At 37.5% G+C, this 19,847-nt stretch overlaps 1 protein-coding gene across 3 annotated transcripts in view; it reads right to left on the bottom strand.

The window, feature by feature from the left end:
* Nucleotides 1-19,847, bottom strand: part of Sntg1 (syntrophin gamma 1) — a 647,228-nt gene that overhangs the window by 90,309 nt on the left and 537,072 nt on the right. For all 3 annotated transcript variants that reach the window (XM_060385900.1, XM_060385899.1, XM_060385901.1), the window contains one exon: nucleotides 18,694-18,732. In XM_060385900.1, the coding sequence (XP_060241883.1) occupies nucleotides 18,694-18,732 (39 nt within the window). The remainder of the gene's footprint in view (nucleotides 1-18,693; nucleotides 18,733-19,847) is intronic.

Below are 19,847 nucleotides of genomic sequence, written 5' to 3'. Positions count from 1 at the left end.
AGTTGGTAGCTGGCTATTAACAAGACCATATTTGTATTTAAGCAAAAGAAACCATAGTGAGAGTGTTCTGGGACATGAAAGAGAACAACAAAAGCATGGTTTTGATGTCCAGAACATTTCCAAACAGAAAAGTGGAATACTCATTTATTGCAGACTAATTCTACACGAAGGAACTGAGAACAAAATGAACAGGTCAACATTTTAAACAGATGGTAAAATGTTTTAGAGAACATAATAATGTCACTAAGACAACAAAGACTTAAACATCTGAGAAAGCTCAAAAGTGAATCACTTCACTACCCATCTTCTTTTCCCATAATGCAGTTGGTTGTTTCTGGAATGTAAATCCCTACAGTCTCAAGATCCTAAAATTCAAATATTGGATGACAGGGGCCATAAAGGAAGGAAAAAACAAAAAACAAAACAAAACAGAACCAAGAGAGTCTGTAGAAAAGAAAATATAAATGACTAACAAGCTATGCCTCACACAGATGGTGCCAATGTGAAGTTGCTCAGACTTGATTGGGGTCAAATTGACATTGTCCACGACTTTATGTGGTTGGGTATAAGACCAATTATTTTTTTCAAAATAACACCATTTAACATCAAATTATTTTTACACATTTTATGGAAGGCCTATTCTTTAATTGATGTTTATGGAGCGCCAAAGTATAATTTAGAAAAATAAGAGCTGACAGTGGCAAACAGCGAAGCTCAGCCACAGGAGAGGAATACTGGGAGGATTCTGAAACAGGGCTTAAAATTACTATAGTCATATACCTAAAGGAAGCTAATCAAGGAGGAGGGTTCTGGCGAAGATGCTCAGTCCCCATTCAGAGAAGCGAAGAGGATGGACATCGGAAGAAGGAGAAAATAGGGAATAGGACAGGAGCCTGCCACAGAGGGCCTCTGAAAGGCTCTACCCTGCAGGGTATCAAGGTAGATGCTGAGACTCATAGCCAAACTTTTGGCAGAGTGCAGGGAATCTTATGAAAGAAGTGGGAGATAATAGACATGGAGAGGACAGAAGCTCCACAAGGGGAGCAACAGAACCAAAAAGTTTGGGCACAGGGGTCTTTTCTGAGACTGATACTCCAGCCAAGGACCACTCATGGAGATAACCTAGAACCCCTGCACAGATGTAGCCCATGGCAGTTCAGTGTCCAAGTGGGTTCCATAGTAATGGGGACAGGGACTGTCTCTGACATGAACTGATTGGCCTGCTCTTTGATCACCTCCCCCTGAGGGGGGAGCAGCCTTACCAGGCCACAAAGGAAGACAATGCAGCCACTCTTGATGAGACCTAATAGACTAGAATCAGAGGGAAGAGGAGGAGGACCTCCCTTATGTGGATTAGGAAAGGGGGCACGGGTGGAGAAAAGGGAAGAAGGGTTGGATTGGGAAAAGAGGAGGCAGGGAGCTAAAGGGGAACTACAAAGTGAATAACCTGTAATTAATAAAAATCAAAATAAATTTAAAAAATTACTACAGTCAAAAAATGAATAAGTAATTAAGTAACTATAGATATTTAAAAAGTATGCTTGATATATCAAGACTCTTAAAGCTGGTCATACAAAATCATAAAATAATAAAATAGACATCAAGTAATAAATTTATAAAAATTATAAACTTAACAGATCAATGGTTTTTTTTTGGATTATGTTACATATGTAGCCAAGAGTAAGACACAGAATTAAGCAATTGTAACAGTCCTTATGCATGAAATCAACCAAGAATTTTAAAACATTTATATTAATATTCTAGTATTTATTTATTGTTCCTTGGTATAGGTTAGCACAGCCTCTCACTGAAACTTAAATCTTATGGGCAGAAGCTATTCTCAATAAAAGCTGTTTTTTAGGCTGAGGTTATTGAAGATATATCTAGACTGCATTGGAGAACAGTTCTCTCACTATATGCTGGCTTGGTTATACTTTTTCTCCAAGATGCTGTTCCCTGCTAGAACTCCACATCTTTTCTTCAGTCTGACTCGGGGAAAGTCGGACATGGTTCCTCAAGATTGGTGTTCTCTTTACATCTCTGGTTGCTTATAATTGTGCAGCAAATGGAGTATCTCTCACAAATCCAGATGCCTGCTTTTGATAGTGTGTCTAGGGTGCTGGCAGAGCAGAGCCCATGCTGGTGACCTGGTGTGGCTTTACAGTCACCATTCATTCCCTTGATGCCTTTTCTTTATGTTCACTGTAACTTCCCCTTTCTAGGAAAGGCTGTGGAAGCACTGAAGGCTTACTAAGAGTTTGTAAATATTTTTATTTATATTTTGTTTATTAATATTGATGTGGATTTTTGTCCTCTGCCCACTGTGTCATGCAGTGGTAGCGTGTCTGGTGACTATTCAGCTCCAGGTCAGAGCCCAGCTCACATATAACCCAGGCTTTGATAGCATCTGATATTCAAGTTCTCCCTGCACTTCTGAAGCCTGCTCTCCCTTCTCATTATAAAAAATCAGACATCTCTCCCACACACACAAACACACACACACAGTCCCTTCCAGGAAACTTCTCCTTTCATTATACCCATTATCAGTTGACCATGATTAGAGTAATTTTTTTCTTGAGCAATTTTATTTTTCTGGGGTATTTCTAAGACCTTTCCTGTGTTAGTATTTCTATAAAAGCCATCTTAACAAAATGAACTTCACAGAGAACTGTCAATGGGAAAAATGTGTCAAGATGAGCTGAGCACACCATCAGTGCCTGGACTCTGAAAGACTATCTTCACGTTAGGAAAAAGAGCATAAGGTTGATTGTGAATTTGCAAATGAGCCTATTGTCATTTTTCTATCAGCTGTGGAAACCTTCTTTCCCTCCTACCAGCTGCTCCCTGAAAATCACTGCTGAGCAGCAATTACTACTTCCACACAAATCCCCTGAAATGGGGGCAAGAGCAATTACCCTGATCTGTCACTGTAAATGCTTAACTACAAAGGCTTCTTTTAAGGTACTGAAATTAGGTAGCTTGGAATAAGCCAGGGCAATTTGGACAGTAGCAACTGAGATAGAAAAGTCACACCAGTGTCCAAACAAAAAAATAAGGTAGACTAGTTAGTAGGCCAGAACACACTGACAGGAAATTAGAGACATATTTTCTGGGCATATACATTAGTGTTACCTTAAAAAACTGTTGTACATAGAATGTTTTTAACAACCAAAACATTTCAGGCCATCTAGTTCCATAATTGATTATTAAAGTCCAGGTTAGTTTTATCTTTTGGCCAAGAGAAATATCAGATATCATGAAATCCATTGCTTCAGCATATATGAATAACATTTTCAGGTGAACAAAAAATACAGTAATTTCACAAGCCTCTGTCATAAACACCAACTGGGTTATAGCAGTAAAAATGTGTTGGTGTGCATCCAATTCTGTTTTGGAAGAGTAAGAATGAAAATAAATACATATGTATTATGTTGAGCAAAGTATTAAAACAGTAACAAGAAAGTAAATGAATTATGGAAGGGAAAAGTATTGGGAATGGGTGGTAATTTTAGTTTTGATTGTCATTGGGGTCTCAGAAAAAAAAGCTGTTTATTACAAATTTGAAAAACTGAAAGATTTAGCCATATGAATACTTGGAAAGACAGTGTCAAAGCAACAAGAAAAATATGAGAGAAAGCCACAATGCAAATACTGTTTGGTGAGGTCATTTTCACTAACCAAAAAAAAAAAAAAAAAAAAAAAGATTTTCACATTTTCACTGAAGAATGGTTAGTAATTAGATAAAAATGGAATGTGCAATGTGCAATAAGAGTTTCTGAAAAGGAGAGAACTTGATTTGTATTTGGGCAGGATCCCTCTGCTGAGAAGGAAGACAAAAAGAGAATCAAAAAGATCCATTAAAAATGTTCTTCCAGAATCAGACACAGCCCCTGCTCCTGCTGTTAGAGTTCCCACATCAGGACCAAGCTGTGCATCTGTTATACTGTGGGATGGTGACTAGATCCATCCTGTCTGGTGGATATTGGTGGTTCAGAGGAAGTGGGGCAAAGGAGGAGGAGAAGAGAGGGAGGGACTGAGTGCAGAGGATGGAGGAGTCCCCATCAGAATGTAAAGTAAATAAATAAGTTGTTGAAAAAACAGCCTCATATTTCAACAAACGAAGGGATATTAGTCTTTCTTGTCTAGTTAACAATTCTGATTTTAACAGTGAAACAAAATAGAGGAAACCAAGAGAAACTGACCAAGTACTGCCAACCTATTATTCAAGGAGTCCGCATGGCAAAGCCTGACATGCACCCATATAAGAATGAAACTAGATTCATGTCTTTCATCCTGCACCAACTCAACTCCAAGTTAACCAAACATTTTGATTTAAAAACCTGTAACACTAAAACTGCTCTAGGAAAACACAGAGAATGCTTTCCCAGATACCGGTGTTAGAAAGAGCTCCCTGAGCAAAACTTAATAGTGCAGGAGCTAGCAAACATAATCAACAGATGGAATATATGAACTTAAATTATTTTCTGTTTAGAAAAATCAAACATAACTCACACAATGAGAAAAAAAAACCTTCACCAACAGTTATTTCAGAAATGGACCTAATATCCAAATTTAACAAAGAAATAAAAAAATCAGACACACACACACACACATACACACACACGAGGGGGGAAAAAACCTGCCAAATAACAAGTTGGCAAACGTAATGAATAGAGAGTTCTCAAAAGAAAAAAAATGCAAATGGCTAAAAACTCTTTTAAAAATATTCAGTCTCCTTAGTCAACAGGAAAATGCAAATTAAAACTTAATTGAGAATCCACCTCATCCAGGTCACAATGGCTACTAATGTGGTTTGAATGAGAACAGTCCCCACAGGCTCATATATTTGAACTCTTGGTCCCCAGCTGGTGGTGCTGTTTGAAAAGGACTGGGAAATGTGGCCTCGTTGGAGGTGGTGTGGCAAAAAGCTCACACAATTCCAAATTAGTGCTGCCTGTCTGCCTCATGCTTTTGGACTATAAGGTAAGCTCTCAGGTACTGCCATGACTGCCAGCCACCATGATGGCGATGGATTCACTCTCTGAAACTCTCATCCGTGGTGCATTATCACAGGAATAGAAAAGTAACTAATGCAACTATCATCAGGAAATCTAACAAGAAATGTTGGAGAGGATTTTAAGGAAAGCAGAACCCCTATTCATTGCTGGTGGGAGTAAAATTTAATACAGTCATTCTGCAAATCAGTGTGGTAGTTCCTAAAAATTAAAAGTACAACTTCATCATGACCTCCCCATATCATCACTGAGCATATATTCAAAGAACAGCATATATTCAAAGAACGAAGAGACCTACGTTTCCATGTTTATTGCTGCTGTATACAGGATATAAAAGAAACAGAAGCAGATTAGATCGCCCATCAAAAGAAGAATCGTTAATGAAAATGTAGTACAGCTATATGTAATATTATTGAACTATAAACAAACAAACAAACAAAAAAAAACCCGAAGCCATGGGATTTACAGGAATACAGATGCATCTGGAAAGTTTAATATTAAGTAAGATGGCCCAAACTCAGAAAGAAACAAAACCCACATTTTCCTCATAACCAGCGCCTTTTCTATGATAGATGCATGCATCTGTGTACCCAGGTGTAACTATGAATAAAGTGTAAGTATTTAGAAAATAGATGAAAAGAGTGACATAGCTGGTGATGAGGAAGACTCATTAATTTTTAACTCCATAGGTTTTATTTGTTGTTGTGTCTTTTTTGTTGTTTGTTTGTTTTTGTTTTGTTTTTTGCTTTCCCCTGGAGTGTGTGTGACTTCAACTTTCTATGTATTGAAGTACCAAGACCCATTTTTGTTATTTCATTGACAATCAGGCTTTCTCTTTAAGTCCAATGCCCATTGTGTAACAGCAGTCAGACATGATTAGTTACGGGGTATATTTATATGTTGACTCAATAAGAAAAAGGTTACATTAAATGAAGTTATTTTGTGAAAGTGATTTTTTTATCCTAAATTTTTACTCTTTTTTCTTCTATTTACAGTTATATCAAATAATGCTACTATAATGTTATTTAATATGTAAATTACATTGTTAAGCATAAAATAAAGCAATTTGAAAAATAAAAAAATGTTTCTTATAGTGAATCTAAATAAGAATATAGAGGCTTGAGGAGATTCACATCAAATGAGTAGCTAGGAAGTAGTTAGAATCTAGATATATTTTGAAAGTAACATTTTAACATGTGGCATGAAATAAAAAATTGAAATTAAAATGACATGTATATTTTGTTTCTTATCAACAGAAGAATGAAATGTACTACTGTGAAATTATACACATTATGTTGGAGGGAAAGCCAGAAATTTTATTTCATACATTCTAGTACTATGATAAAAATATAACCATGTAGGCATAGGAGGTACATTAAATGGGTATGTATATTAAACTAATAAAGAAGAAATCATGAATTTGAGAAGGAGTTGTATAGACACAGGAGGAGCTAGAGAGGGATATGGATGGGTAGAATTGTTGTAAATGCAGTACTCACATATAAAATTCAAAAAATCAAGCTAATTAGAAGAAATATAAAAATTAAATGTTTTCAACTATTCTGAGCTACTTTTTACTTTTTTGTGTGTAGTTTTAGCGAGAATGAATTACAATGTTTCTTTTTTCCCCCTTCAAAAACCTACCCATTCCTGTTCTCTTTCAAAGTCATGGACTGTCTTTTCATCAATTGTTATTGAAGGCATATAGGTTTTGTATATACATATATATTTCTGAATATAACCCCTTGGTTTCATTTAATGTTACTTGTATGTACATTTTTAGTAGTGGCCATTTGGCACAACCAGTTAGTTCTTTGTACTTTTCACTGGGAAGGACTAACTCTGCTGGTCCCAACTTTACTCAATTGACTATAGTTTTCTGAATAGGATTGAGGCCTAGTGGGAAATTCTCTATCGGGTTTGGCATGTTAATTGGAGTCATCCTTGTTCAGCTCATATTTGGGCAGTCATGTTGGTAAGGCTTTACAGTTAGAGTTTCTAATGTTACTAGGAGATAGAATCTCACAGCAAACTCCCTGAGCCTCTGGCTCTTACATGTTTCTCTCCGCTTCTGCCACAGAGTTCCCTAAGCCTTAGGTGCTGTGGTGGTCTGTAGATATTTCTGTTGGGACTAGTCTCCACAGTTCAGCGTCATGACTGGTTGTTGTTGTCTGTTGTAGTCTCAGTCTGTTACAAAGGGATATTTCTGTGATGCGCGGTGAAGACTACTGGATTTTAAGAGAACAGTCAACTCTTGTCATGTAGATTCTTGAGTCATCATTTCCAAACCATGAAACTAGAAACAAATGAACAAGGAAAATGTTCAAGGTCCTGGAAAGGCTGGTATGTGGAACAGGGGAGAAGACAGAGTACAGATAAGGAAGGAATGTACCAAAAGAGTGGCAGGGCTTCCTCCCCCATCAGTGGACTTAGAAAGGGGCATGGTAGGAGATGAGGGATGAAGGGTGCGATTGGAAGGGGACAAGGGAGGGAACTATAGCTGGGATACAAAGTGAGTAAACTGTAATTGATATTAAAAAATTATATTAAAAAAGAAAACAAAATAAATAAAAATGGTAACATGTAATAACCTTTAAGCAGATAATGATACCTTTTAAACCAACTTTAATCAGTACAGTCCACATCTACAGTGATATGCCTTCACAACAATATGGTATTAGCTATTGGTGGGGCAAAAAACACACATAAAACAAGGGCAGAAAACTTGCCACTGTTTTAGCATGTTTCACTGTAAACTTTATATTTAATTTTCAAACAAATACTCAATGAGATAAAAAGGGTCAAGATGACAAATCCTGTTTTCCTCTGCTGGAGACACATGGTGGACTCCTCTGAGTTTTTATTCATAGAACCCTGGGAAGTCTTATAAACAGCAAAGTTCGCAGGAGTAACTGTTGTTTGTCCTCATCAGAACATATGAGTATTTTGAAAGGCATTTTCCAATAAGACAATCACTAAGTGATCTTTTATTTTGCTCTTTGAATAGTCAGTACTATGGGGAAAATTATTGGTACTCCACTGCTCAAAAAGTACAGTAGAAAGGAATCAACAGTATTCTGTAATACTTTGAATATACACTAATTTATAGAGTTGCAAATCTCATTAACTTATAGTAGTATTGCCATTTTCCTAAACAAAACAATTTACCCTTCTTTTTCTTGAAGGCTTATAATCACTACAGTGATATACTTCAATGTCTAGTATGTACTATCTGTTACTATGTTTTATATATATATATGTACATATATACATATATATGTATTTATATGTGCATATATATTTATATTTAAATGAGCACAAAGTCTATAATGAGCTTGCTTTATATACTTCAGTGCCTGTATCCCTCAAACCCATATTTTAAATCCTGTTTTCAAAAGTGAGAACATTTTCAAGGACCTTTGGAAGGTAATAATGTCATAAAGCTAGAGTCTTCATGGAAGAGATTAAATACATTGGAGAACTCTCACAGACCTTCCACCGTTAAAGCAATAAGATGGTCATATGCCCACCAATATTCAGATCATTATGAAATACAGAATCTGTTAGTGTCTTGGACATTTTTTATTCCTGGGAAGTATAGAAATGAGGCCAGGAAGGGTGGGACATGCCTTTAATCCCAGCACTAATGAGGCAAAAGCACGTGGATATCTGTGAGTTCAAGGCCAGTCTGGTCTAAATAGAGTTCCAGGACAGCCAGGGTTCTTAGAGAGACCCGTTTTTCCTCTCTCTCTCTCTTTCTCTCTTTCTGGTTCTCTTTCTTTATTTATATAGATAGATAGATATAGATATAAAAATAGATACAGATAATTTTACTTTCCACCTGATATATTGTAGTTTGATATATCACCCCAAATGAACTGAGCTAAAAATCATGAACTTTTAGCAGATTTCTTTGGAACAACTCTTTGAAGAAAAAAAAATTGAACTTAAACCCTAACATAGTATCCAGTAGCTCACACCCTTGTATATTCAGTCACCATGAACATGAGAGGTAATGACTAGTTGGTAGATTCTTGTCCACGATTGTGTAAATTTCTACCAACATTCCAAAGACGGCAATGATGAAGAGATACTGAATACGCAGTCTTCAATGAACTGACTTTAATTTAATTAAAAGGAGCATTAGACTAGAGAAGACTATTCAGGAAAAGCATTTTAAGGAAATTAAATAGTAAGTACACAGGCTTATGGCCACAAAGAAGCAAACTGTCCGTTCTGGAAGCAAACTGTCTGTTCTATATTAGCAATTGGCAACAGCCTCAGAAATCCCAGTCTCTGTTCCTCTGTCTGGAGTGAGTCCTGGAAGAGGACTCCATGCTGTATATGAGAGATTCATCTAGCTCAAGCCTTATGTTATGAGACCCTGAGCCTTGGCTTCTCAGGGAGAATGATTTTGGTATAAGAAATGCATCTTCTTTAAAGTTGTTGTACTGAGAAAATGTGCTGCAGAAAACACAGGTTTAGAAGGCTATTTCTGCTGAAACAGATAAGATGTGGCAGCAGCTGGGAACTGGTCAGAGAGTGGAAACTAAAAAACATTTTGAAGACCATTGTGTTTGCACATGGAGAAAAGGTCATCTGGACATGATTTTTGTAACTTAAGTGATGATATTCTGGACTTTGAAATGATAAGGTTTAGAACTATATTTTCAGAGTCCTGAGAATTAGATCTGTAATTAAGGGTTCAGCGCACTACAGCATGCTCCAATAACAACCTTGGTGTCAATCTTCTCTCTCTAGCTTGTTTGAAAATGGTCTCGCATTTGATGCTGTGCATGCAAGAGTAGCTGGCCTGTGGGATCCTGGGAGTTAACTTTTCTTCTCGCAGTAGAAATGATGAAATGAGAGGAGCATGGTACTGTTTCCAGCTTTACAGGGATCTCTGGTTCCAAACTCAAATCTCCATAGTCTTTGGCAACCATGTCACCTGCTGAGATATTTCATAAGCTTGGGACTCAAATCTATAATGGTTAGAAGTATGCCTTTCTCTTGGTTCAGAAATCACTTCTCTATTCCCTTACTTGGAAAAAAAGGTAAAATACAAGAGACAGCCTCACTCTCCAACAACTTCTCTTAGTAACCAGACAGGGCCTGTTCACAGAATTAGAGCCGAATACTTCTTAAATGCCTAGTTACTTCATACAGCATGGGGTTTTCTTGGGATTAAGACTAGACTTTGTGGGGATAGTTTGAGAAGAGTGAAACCAACAGGGGAGAAAAAAAGGTCAAACTACTGAACATCTTATTTTAACAGCAGAAATACGTGAATAGTTAAGCAGAAGCACAGAGAGGTATAGGCAGGTATGCTGGAATAAGCCAAGAATGCAGAGCTCTCTGGCTGTGAACTGGTGCTCAACCTCACCATAAAGAATGAGAGTCATAAAATCTACATCCAGAGTAACCTGTGACACGGGTGTGGGCTTTCCGTACTCTACAGTACATTTACACATGCACTCCAAAGTCACGTATAAATGTATAAAGGACACACAAAGTCATGTGTCCCTTCATAGACAACATGCTACTTCTTGCACAGAAACATGAACCTCACACTCTTCCCTGTACAATGATGGGTGTGTGTTTCCATGGGTGAGCCTGTTTGTCTCTCTTTTATGTACAAAAAAATATCACTTGCTTTCTCTTTAGAACTAGTATGTCTGGCTTCTACTCTACTTGTGTCAAAGACCCACCAAACCCAGGGTGAAGAAGTGTCACAGTTCTACTCACGCTGAGTCATAAACTCTTACTTTCTTTCCCCTTTCTTCATTTTCAGCATAATTTCTTTTCTCCCATAGTTGGGGAAACTCGGGTCAGGGTTGATCTGGCTTGGGTATGCTCTGCTGCTCCTCTTGTGTGCCATTGTGGGTGGTTATGTACCACAGGTTCATTCTGCATCTATGGAACTAACAATCTCAGCCTTCCCTGGTCACATATCCATATATCCTCTTTTAGCCTGACAGCATTTTTCAGATTTCAAAATCCGAATTTATTTATGTTTTTATAGTATTTGGCTCACCACACTGCTTGATTTAGTGTTCTTACCTTTTTTCCCTGCAAGGAAATAGTTCACGAGATATATTTTAAGTTGATAAAAGGTGATAATAATAAAGCACATGGCATGATTAATATTGCATTATGTATTCATTCAATTCCCAACTCTCCATTCACCTCTACAGCTCAAGTATAACCATACGTATAAATATAGTTTAAGAGACACTTGTGAGTTTTTACCTGCTTTGTCCTTCAGTTAATAGCCTATGCCATGCTTCTGAAAATTTAACTGCTGTTGAAAACTGCAATTCCTAAACAGCAATGTGTTTCTGCTTCCCAAGAATTAATTTGAAAGTATTTCCTGGGACAGGTCTCTTAACGTATTAGTTATAAATTCTGAGTTATATTTTCATGCTTCAGGTACTGCTAAAACTAGATTAGAAAACACAAGCATTGTGTTAGTTCCTACGTGATGAAGAACTGGAAAAAACCTCCTGTCTCTCAGTCACATTTATAGCAGAAGCACTATGGAGTTTACAGTCACCCCATTAAACCACAAATGAATAAACGTGTCCTTGCAACCAAACATTGTTACTATGTGTGTCTTTAGTATTAATCACTTATGTTCCCCTATGTGTATCAAGGGAGATGGGTCATACAATTTGGACAACTAAATCATACTTAAAGAAATAAAAATGTAGACAGCAGCATGTGGCATGGGCTCACCTTACTTAAAATAAAAAATACATTCCTGTGTAGATCTTGTTGTGTTCTTTTCAAATTTGTCTATTTAACTGTAACTATTCCTTGGAAATCATTCTGTTATGGCATTTAGATTTGCTAGGATTAATTTCATGAACCCAGTGAAACGTTATAAGCTGTCCCAAAAAATATTGTTCAGGCAAGCACAGAATGGTGATACAACCAGGACCACTGGTCGTACTTACGAAGAGTGAATATTAATAATATAATGACCAGAATAATCATGCTGGCACCCGATTATAATCCAAGCATTCATGAGGCAGAGGCAAGAGGGAAAAAATAGTTCAAGGTCATCCTGCTATAAAAGGAGTTCCAGGTTGCCTTGGAGTATGTGAGGACTGGTCTCTAAATAAATGAACAAGAAAATAAACACATAGATAAATAAAATAACACAACAGTATGAAAACATTACCCACACATTTAAACTCTTTGTATCCATTTGTAGTCTGCAGAGAAGAAAAACACACTCTCTAGGCTTTCTCACACAAAGCTTCATTGTCCTGGATGCAGAAGATAAAAATGCTGTCACTTATTTCAACTAGAAATGTTTATATTTTCATAGTCCCTGAGAATTAGATCTGTAAGTATTTTTCTTATTAAATAATTTTATTTTCCATGCTAAAATCTATAGTCATAAAGAAGCTAAACAACAAGGAGGACCCTAGGGAAGAGGCTGAAACCTCACTCAGAAGGGCAAACAGGATAGACATCAGAAGTAGGAGAAGACAAGGAATAGGGCAGGAGCCTTCCACAGAGGACCTCTGAAAGACTCTACCCATCAGGGTATTGAAGGAGATATTGAGACTCATAGCCAAACTTTAGGCAGAGTGCTGGAAACCTTATGGAAGAAAAGGGAGATAGAAAGACCTGAAGGGGACAGGAGCACCACAAGGAGAACCAAAGACTAAAAAACCTGGGCCCAGGAAGTCCTACAGACACTGATACTCCAATTAAGGACCATGCATGGAGTGGACCTAGACCCTTGCTCAGAGGAAGCCAGTTTCCAAGAGGATTTTCTAGTAAGGGGAGCAAGGGCTATCTCTGACATGAACTCAATGTCTGGGTCTTTGATCACTCTCCTTCTGAGGGGTGCAACCTTGCCAGGCCACAGAGGAAAATGATGCAGCCAGCCATGATGAGACCTGATAGGCTAGGGGCAGATAGAAGGAGAGGAGGACCTCCTCTATCAGTGGACTGGGGGAGGGGTATAAAGGAAGAAGAGGGAGGGAAGGTAGGTCAGAGGAGACGAGGGGGGGCGATAGCTGGGATACAAAGTGAGTAAACTGTAATATAACAACAATGATAGTAATAATAGTAATAATAATAATAATAATAATAATAATTTGCTTTCAATAGAAAGGGTTCTAAAACTTCCCTTACCTGTAAAAGAAAAAACACCAACTCACTTACAAGGGCAAAAACACTACAATGCTATTTGATCTTCTAATTGGATCTACATTTTTATTCCAAATGCTGTTATTATTAGAAAATTTAGTTCATGGATCCTTCTCTTCTCTGTAGGTGGCTTGGCTTAGTTTATTTCCTACATGGTTTATGAGTTTGGCTGCAAAGCTCTGGGTGAGAATGGGATCCTGAAAACCTAGTTACTCTTGGCAATGGGAGAGCCCAGCAGGAAACAGCTGCTTTTCAACCTCCTGGGGGCTTTGATTTTTTCCTCTGTTTTTGTCTTTCTCTTTGAACTTCTCTGTTAAGTGGAAAGACATCTGAAAATCTCACAGGAAGCAGAGCGTTTCCAATTGTGGGTAACTTGAGTTACTTACTTTTCCTCATTTTATTCATATTATTAGTAGGGAGAAATTTAGGAATATGAGGAGGAATTTTAATCACATTTCTTGTGATAAGATTTTATGAACACACATGCATATATGTTGTGTTACAGTGAACCTATGCTTGAAAATTCACCAGAAATAACAAACATGGTCAAAGCTAATGATGAAATTCTGTGGAATGACATACATTTATTTCAGTTCCTCAAGTCACTCACATATTTATTTATTTATTATTTATTTATTTTACATCTTGATCACAGCCCCCTCCTCTCTTACAAGTCCCCCTCCCTTCACATGGACACACACATTTTCCCCTCTCCTTCTTTTCATTGAACAGGGAGGTCCCCCATGGTTACCAACCCACCTTGCACAAGACATCACTTCAGGATTGAGACCGGAAAAGGCAGCCCACATAGAGAAACAGGATCTAAAGGCAGGCAGGATCAGAGTCAGGGAGGCCCTCACTCCATTTGCTGGAGTACCCACATGAAGACCAAGTTGTACATCTGCAACATACGTGCAAGAGACCCAGGACCAATCCTTGAATGCTCTTTGTTTGGTGGTTCAGTCTCTTTGAGCCCCCAAGAACCCAAATTAGTTTATTCTGTAGGTCCTCTTGTAGAGTCTTTGATCCCTCTGACTCCCTCAGTCATCCCCCCAACTCTTCCATATGACTTCCTGAGCTCTGTCTAATGTTTGGCTGTGGGTCCCTGCATCTGTTTCCATCAGCTGCTGGGAGTTATGCTAGGGCTCCTGTCTACAAGCATAGCACAGTAACATTAACAGTGTCAGGGACTGATTCTCTCCCACGGGATGGGTCTCAAGTAGGACCAGCCTTTGATTGTGTATTCCATTAATCTTTGTTCCATCTTTGTCCCTGCACACCTTGTAGGCAGGAATAATTTTGGCTCTCATTTTATTAATCAGGAATTTCTTCTTTTCTCCTTAGTCTTTATTATTGGGAACTGCAACTTGCTGAAAATCCCAAATCTGTGGTAAAGATTCTGAAGGCTGACAGATTAGAGTTTCAGGGTTGTAGAGAGAGAGTTGTAATGTTGCTCGTACATAGGCAAATTACCTTCAGCAACCTTTAATTCTCTTCCTAGATATTTATCACACAGATCCGTATCTGATATAAGATCTAGCTGGAAGGTGAAGGGTGTGAAATGAATGAAATTATTGGACCAAGAGTTTCCATCACGGCAGAAGTTAAGAATTTCATCAGTAGTACCCGAGAACTTTGCCAGAGGCTTCCCTTATTTGCTGTAGCCTGCATTTGCCAGGGAACAATGGATCTGGCAATGTATGTATTGATGTATGTATTGATCTGGCAATGAATGTATTTATTTATTTATTTATATACATTTAGGACCCCTGGATCCATGTTTCTTTGAGTCCCAGTTTTCCCTCCCTGTTGTCACACTTCACAGGTGGAATTCCTATGAGCCTACAGAAAAGCAAGACTGCCCATTCCCTTCCTGATGTAAAAGCATCTGTCACCATATCAGGTAATCACAGAAACCCTCAACAGAGGCTGAGTCAATGGGATGTCAGGACTTAAAGCTGTGATCTACGTAAATCTCTTTTTATGCACTCCCTGACACATGGGTTTCTACTGAAAAGTAAACCAATACACACATTCACCCAAATCTGCAGCTGCCATCGAGGAATGCATGTGTGTAGCCTCCAACAGTCCTGATGTTTATCCTGTAAGGGACTGTATGTATGTGCATGTGCGCACCTGAATATAGGCCAGCAGTCAGACCTGGGGGTTGTTCCAACGGAGCTGCTTGTCTTGATTTTCCACCCAAGGTCTGCATTGCACAAGACAGTGTGCCCCAGGGAACTTCCATCTCCCCAGAGTTGAGATTAGAAGCCTGCACCATGATGCTCCAGTATTTTGTTTATTTTATATAAATTTTGTCCTTTTTCTTTAATTATCATCACATGTATGCATATATATATTCCTAGGTATGACCTTCTCTATTCCTATAATGCTGCCTGTATGCATTATGTATATGACCTCAGGTCTGACTAGTTGATATTGGACAACTAGTTGCAGGGAATCTTTCTAGGAAAACAAAAACAAAACAAAAAAATAAAAAACAAATACCCAATTCTTCCTCTATTAGAATTCCCCATTTGACATCACTTCGCTATCCTTTTCCTGTTAGCATGACCATTGGTGTTCTTCTGGCTAGTAAACTCATATATCTTGAAGGAGAATTTTCAACTGTCACTTCATTGAACCATAATAATTACTAGCTACACTCTAAATAGTTATACTTGTATCCACACATTAGTGTAATTTTTAGTCCTCTTTAAAGAGACATCTCTTTGCAACAGGCAAAGAACCTATTGACCACAACCTGTCAAAGTTCAGAGAACAAGAGATCCTGTGTTGTTCAGTCACAACCCAAGACCTCTACAACATGGTTTCTGGGTGTCAAGCTCAAAGACCATTGAGGAAGGAGTGGGCAGAAAGACTGTAAGAGCCAGAAAAGCAGATAGTTTGCTGTGAAATTATGTCTCCTATGAATGTCAGAGAAACTATACTCATGAAGCCTCACCAATATGGCTACCTATATAGACCTCAATAATGATACCAGTGGACATGCTAATACATGTTTTGTATTTAAATTTTAATGTGGGCTCTGGGGATTGAACCCAGGTCCTCATATTTGTGGCAACTACTTTATAGTCTGACTTATATCTCAAGTCCCTTGTATGTGATTCTTATTTAATTCACTCAGTATTACAGTAACTTGGATAGACACAGTGGCTACATGATGTTAATGTCTGGCTTTACAAGTGACCAAAAACCTTATTTGATTTAAATCCATGTGCATGAACCAATATGATCTACTCCCTATACATGCTTGTGTTAAAGAAAAACAAAACTTAACCAGTGTACTGGCTGGTTTTGTGGGTCAATTTGACACAAGTTAGAGTCATTAGATAGAAAGGAGCATTAATTGAGAAAATCCTTCCATGAGTTACAGCTGTAAGGCATTTTCTCAACTAGTCATCACTGGAGAAAGCCAAGCACACAGTGGGTAGCACTGTCCCTGGGCTGGAGGTCTTTGATTCTGAGCAAGCTGGGCAAGCCGTGGGAGCAAGTCAGCAAGTAACACCTGTCCATGGGTTCTACATCAGCACGTGCTTCCAGGTTCTAGCCCTACTTGACTTCCTGTCCTGACTTCACCCAATGATGGACTATGATCTGGAAGGGTCAGCCAAAGAAACCCCTTTTCTCTCCAACTTGCTTTTTGATGATGGTGTTTCATTACAGCAATAGAAATCCTAAGAAAACCAGTCAAATTGACCCAGAATGTCGTTATGTAAGTAGGGACTTACAATGAGATAGACCAAATAAAGCAACTTCAGTACTGTATGTAATCAAGCATTTCTCTCCATTTATCATTTTACCATATATAATTGTCCTCAACAATGTTTAAAAAAAAAACGCCAAATTCCTTTAGGATTTCCTCATTTATGAAATTTCTCATTCAGATGAATTGTTAAAAATTTCTCTTTTTCCTCATACTTTACCCTTAGCAGTAGTGTAAAACTGCATTTATGATTCTAAGTAAAAAAAATTGTGAGACTATTTGGTTTATAAAATGCAGTAAATCATCTTTCTAGATTCAGACTTACATGCTGATTCTAGAAAGAGGAAATCTGGGAGACCTCTAAAAGCCCTTCATGCATCAAAGAAATAGTATTGTTTTCATTTTTGTAAGTTACACAAAACCTTCAGATTTCCATTTTTATCTGTCTTACAACAAAAGAGATCCACCTATTGATGACTGTCTTGATTTTCTCCCATATCTGTTTCATTGTATTCAAATACTTTCTTATCAATGTCCGTTCTGCCTCCACAGTCCTATGGAATCATTGCTATGCCTTCTGAAGTTGTTCCTTGTGACCACCAGAACAAATTTCTGAAGATGATGGAGCCACACAGCATAACCTGAGCTATCCTTGAAAACTCAGGGATCAGAAACTTCCTGTTCTGGTATCTTCACTGAAATCAAGTGCTTCAAATATGTTAGAAAATGTGCTGACGTTTGCACCTTTTCACCCTCTGAATCTGCCCATTATCAAAAAGGCTCCCAAGTGTATGTCTGTGTAGGTAGACGAGTGAAATATGTAGATCCCAGAGCTTTGCTCCCATCTTTGTGCTCCAGAGCTCTGCTGTTTTCATACTGTCTCCTTTATAAACAGCTTTGTGAGCTAACCTTGGCCAGTACCATCACTGGTCTGAACTTTAAAAAATGCTGTTATTCATAGAACAATGTATGGCTACGATTTTAGCAATTCTAATGATAATAATGATAAAAACCGAAGATACATATTTATTATTAAATGTTCAAAATATACTTTAAGAAACTGTCTTTTTATACAAATGTTTCAGAGCAGAAGTTGAATATTTTCAAGTTTCACAAGTAAAAATATAGTTCAAACCTTTTAACATATTAAGAGGGGTGTGTGCTTAGACTGTGAGTGATGGCTGTAAGTCAAAGTTGATATTAAGAGAAAAGTTTGTTAACCTGTGGGATCAACCAGACATTCTTTTCATTCTAGGCAATAAGTTAAACTCACCTGGAATTCTGTTGATACATTAGGCACTGAGGTAAATTTAAAAGATAACACTAAAAAGTAGAACATACTAGCCACTGGAGAGAGGACTTAGTAGTTCCAGAGGACCAGGGATCAGTTCCCAGCACCTCACACCCATCTAAACTTCGAGGGTCCTGACATCCTCTTGTAGTCCTAAAGGTACAGCATGCACAAGCATATATGCAGGCAAAATACGCAAAATATTTTAATATAAGATATACCAATGCTATTTTATAGAAATACTATGCCGAGATCCTCAGCACTGTACACAAATCAATATAATCATTTTGGCCAAAGTGGTTTTGTTTCAGAATACATATCTTGAAAGTGTACTTTTCATATATTCAGTGAAGCTGATAGACTATTGTTCCCTGAAGATAGACTATAGTATCAATTATTTCTATATAAGAATCAGATGGCACCAAGACTCCCTTCTATAAAAGACATATTGAAAAAGAGTATGAATCAGTGTTTCAAGTATTACTTGATCTTACCTGCTGGTTTACAGGGAAATTTCTGTTGATTTTTTTGATCTGCAATGATAAATTAATCAATCAATCAGTGAGAATAAAAAGGATAATTAAAAAATGTCCCTGAATATTCTTGATGCTCTAGTTTTAAGAGTTATTTCATATGAGCCAGATGTGGTGATGGATGCCTTTAATCCCAGCAATTGATAGGCAGAGGAGGTTAATATCTGTTAGTTAAATGCCAGCCTTCTTTGCACAAGTTCCAGGGAAGCCAAAGCTACATAGTCTTTTAAAAATGGCTAGGAGTGGCTTATCCTATAGTAAAAAGGTACCTCATACTAAACTCATTGCATATAAACCAATTTAATTAGATGTCATGCACAGTTTCAAAGATAAAGATTTTGAAAAATTATTAATTTGTCATTAATAAGAAGTGAAAATTCTTCTATGTGATGTAAATGAACATCTGTCAAGAATTTTTTAAAAAGTAGGCTTTTGATTTAACTTCACACTATGACATCATAGAATAGCAAATGTAACAATATTCAAAACAACAAGAGAGATTGGAAAGCCAAACATTAAAGTATAACATATATATATATATATATATATATCAGACTCCAAACAGAATAATTTTTACTTTAAGAACATTTAAGGAATTACATTGCATAAGGATCTAAAATTCCCAGAAGCATGGTTTCTGAAGCAACTTAAGGAAATAAACTTGGAAAACCAAATGGAAGCAGATGACACAGATGAGCAGCTGTGCACTAGTAATGAAATCCATTATTCTCCATCAGATCCATAAATAAATATCAACACCAGGTTCATATGGTGTAAGTTTCGGGTCAAACTAAAAATACACATTCTTTATGTGAGAAATTATGTGATTGACGTGTGTTTTGCCTTTTTAAACTCCCCTTAACTATCCATTAAGTATGAAATGTGCAGTTAGCCGCCTATAAGCACAAAGTTAGATAATCAATAAACTCCTCTAACAGCACAAACTGACTTTCTAGGCATTTGCCCTATAAAACGTAAAACTGAAAGAAAATTTGCAGATGAGTATATTTTGAGCAAGTGTTGAGAAGTTTTATACAGAAACCCTGTTCTCCCTTCATTGTTACCATAATAGTAACCTAGTCCTGTTACCCTTTACCCCACACACTACGGTGTGT

The sequence above is a fragment of the Meriones unguiculatus genome, chromosome 6 (genome assembly GCF_030254825.1).
Source record: "Meriones unguiculatus strain TT.TT164.6M chromosome 6, Bangor_MerUng_6.1, whole genome shotgun sequence".
Taxonomy (NCBI): Eukaryota; Metazoa; Chordata; class Mammalia; order Rodentia; family Muridae; genus Meriones; species Meriones unguiculatus.
The sequence above is the reverse complement of the archived record's forward strand: the minus strand, read 5'-3'. Positions and strand labels throughout refer to the sequence as shown.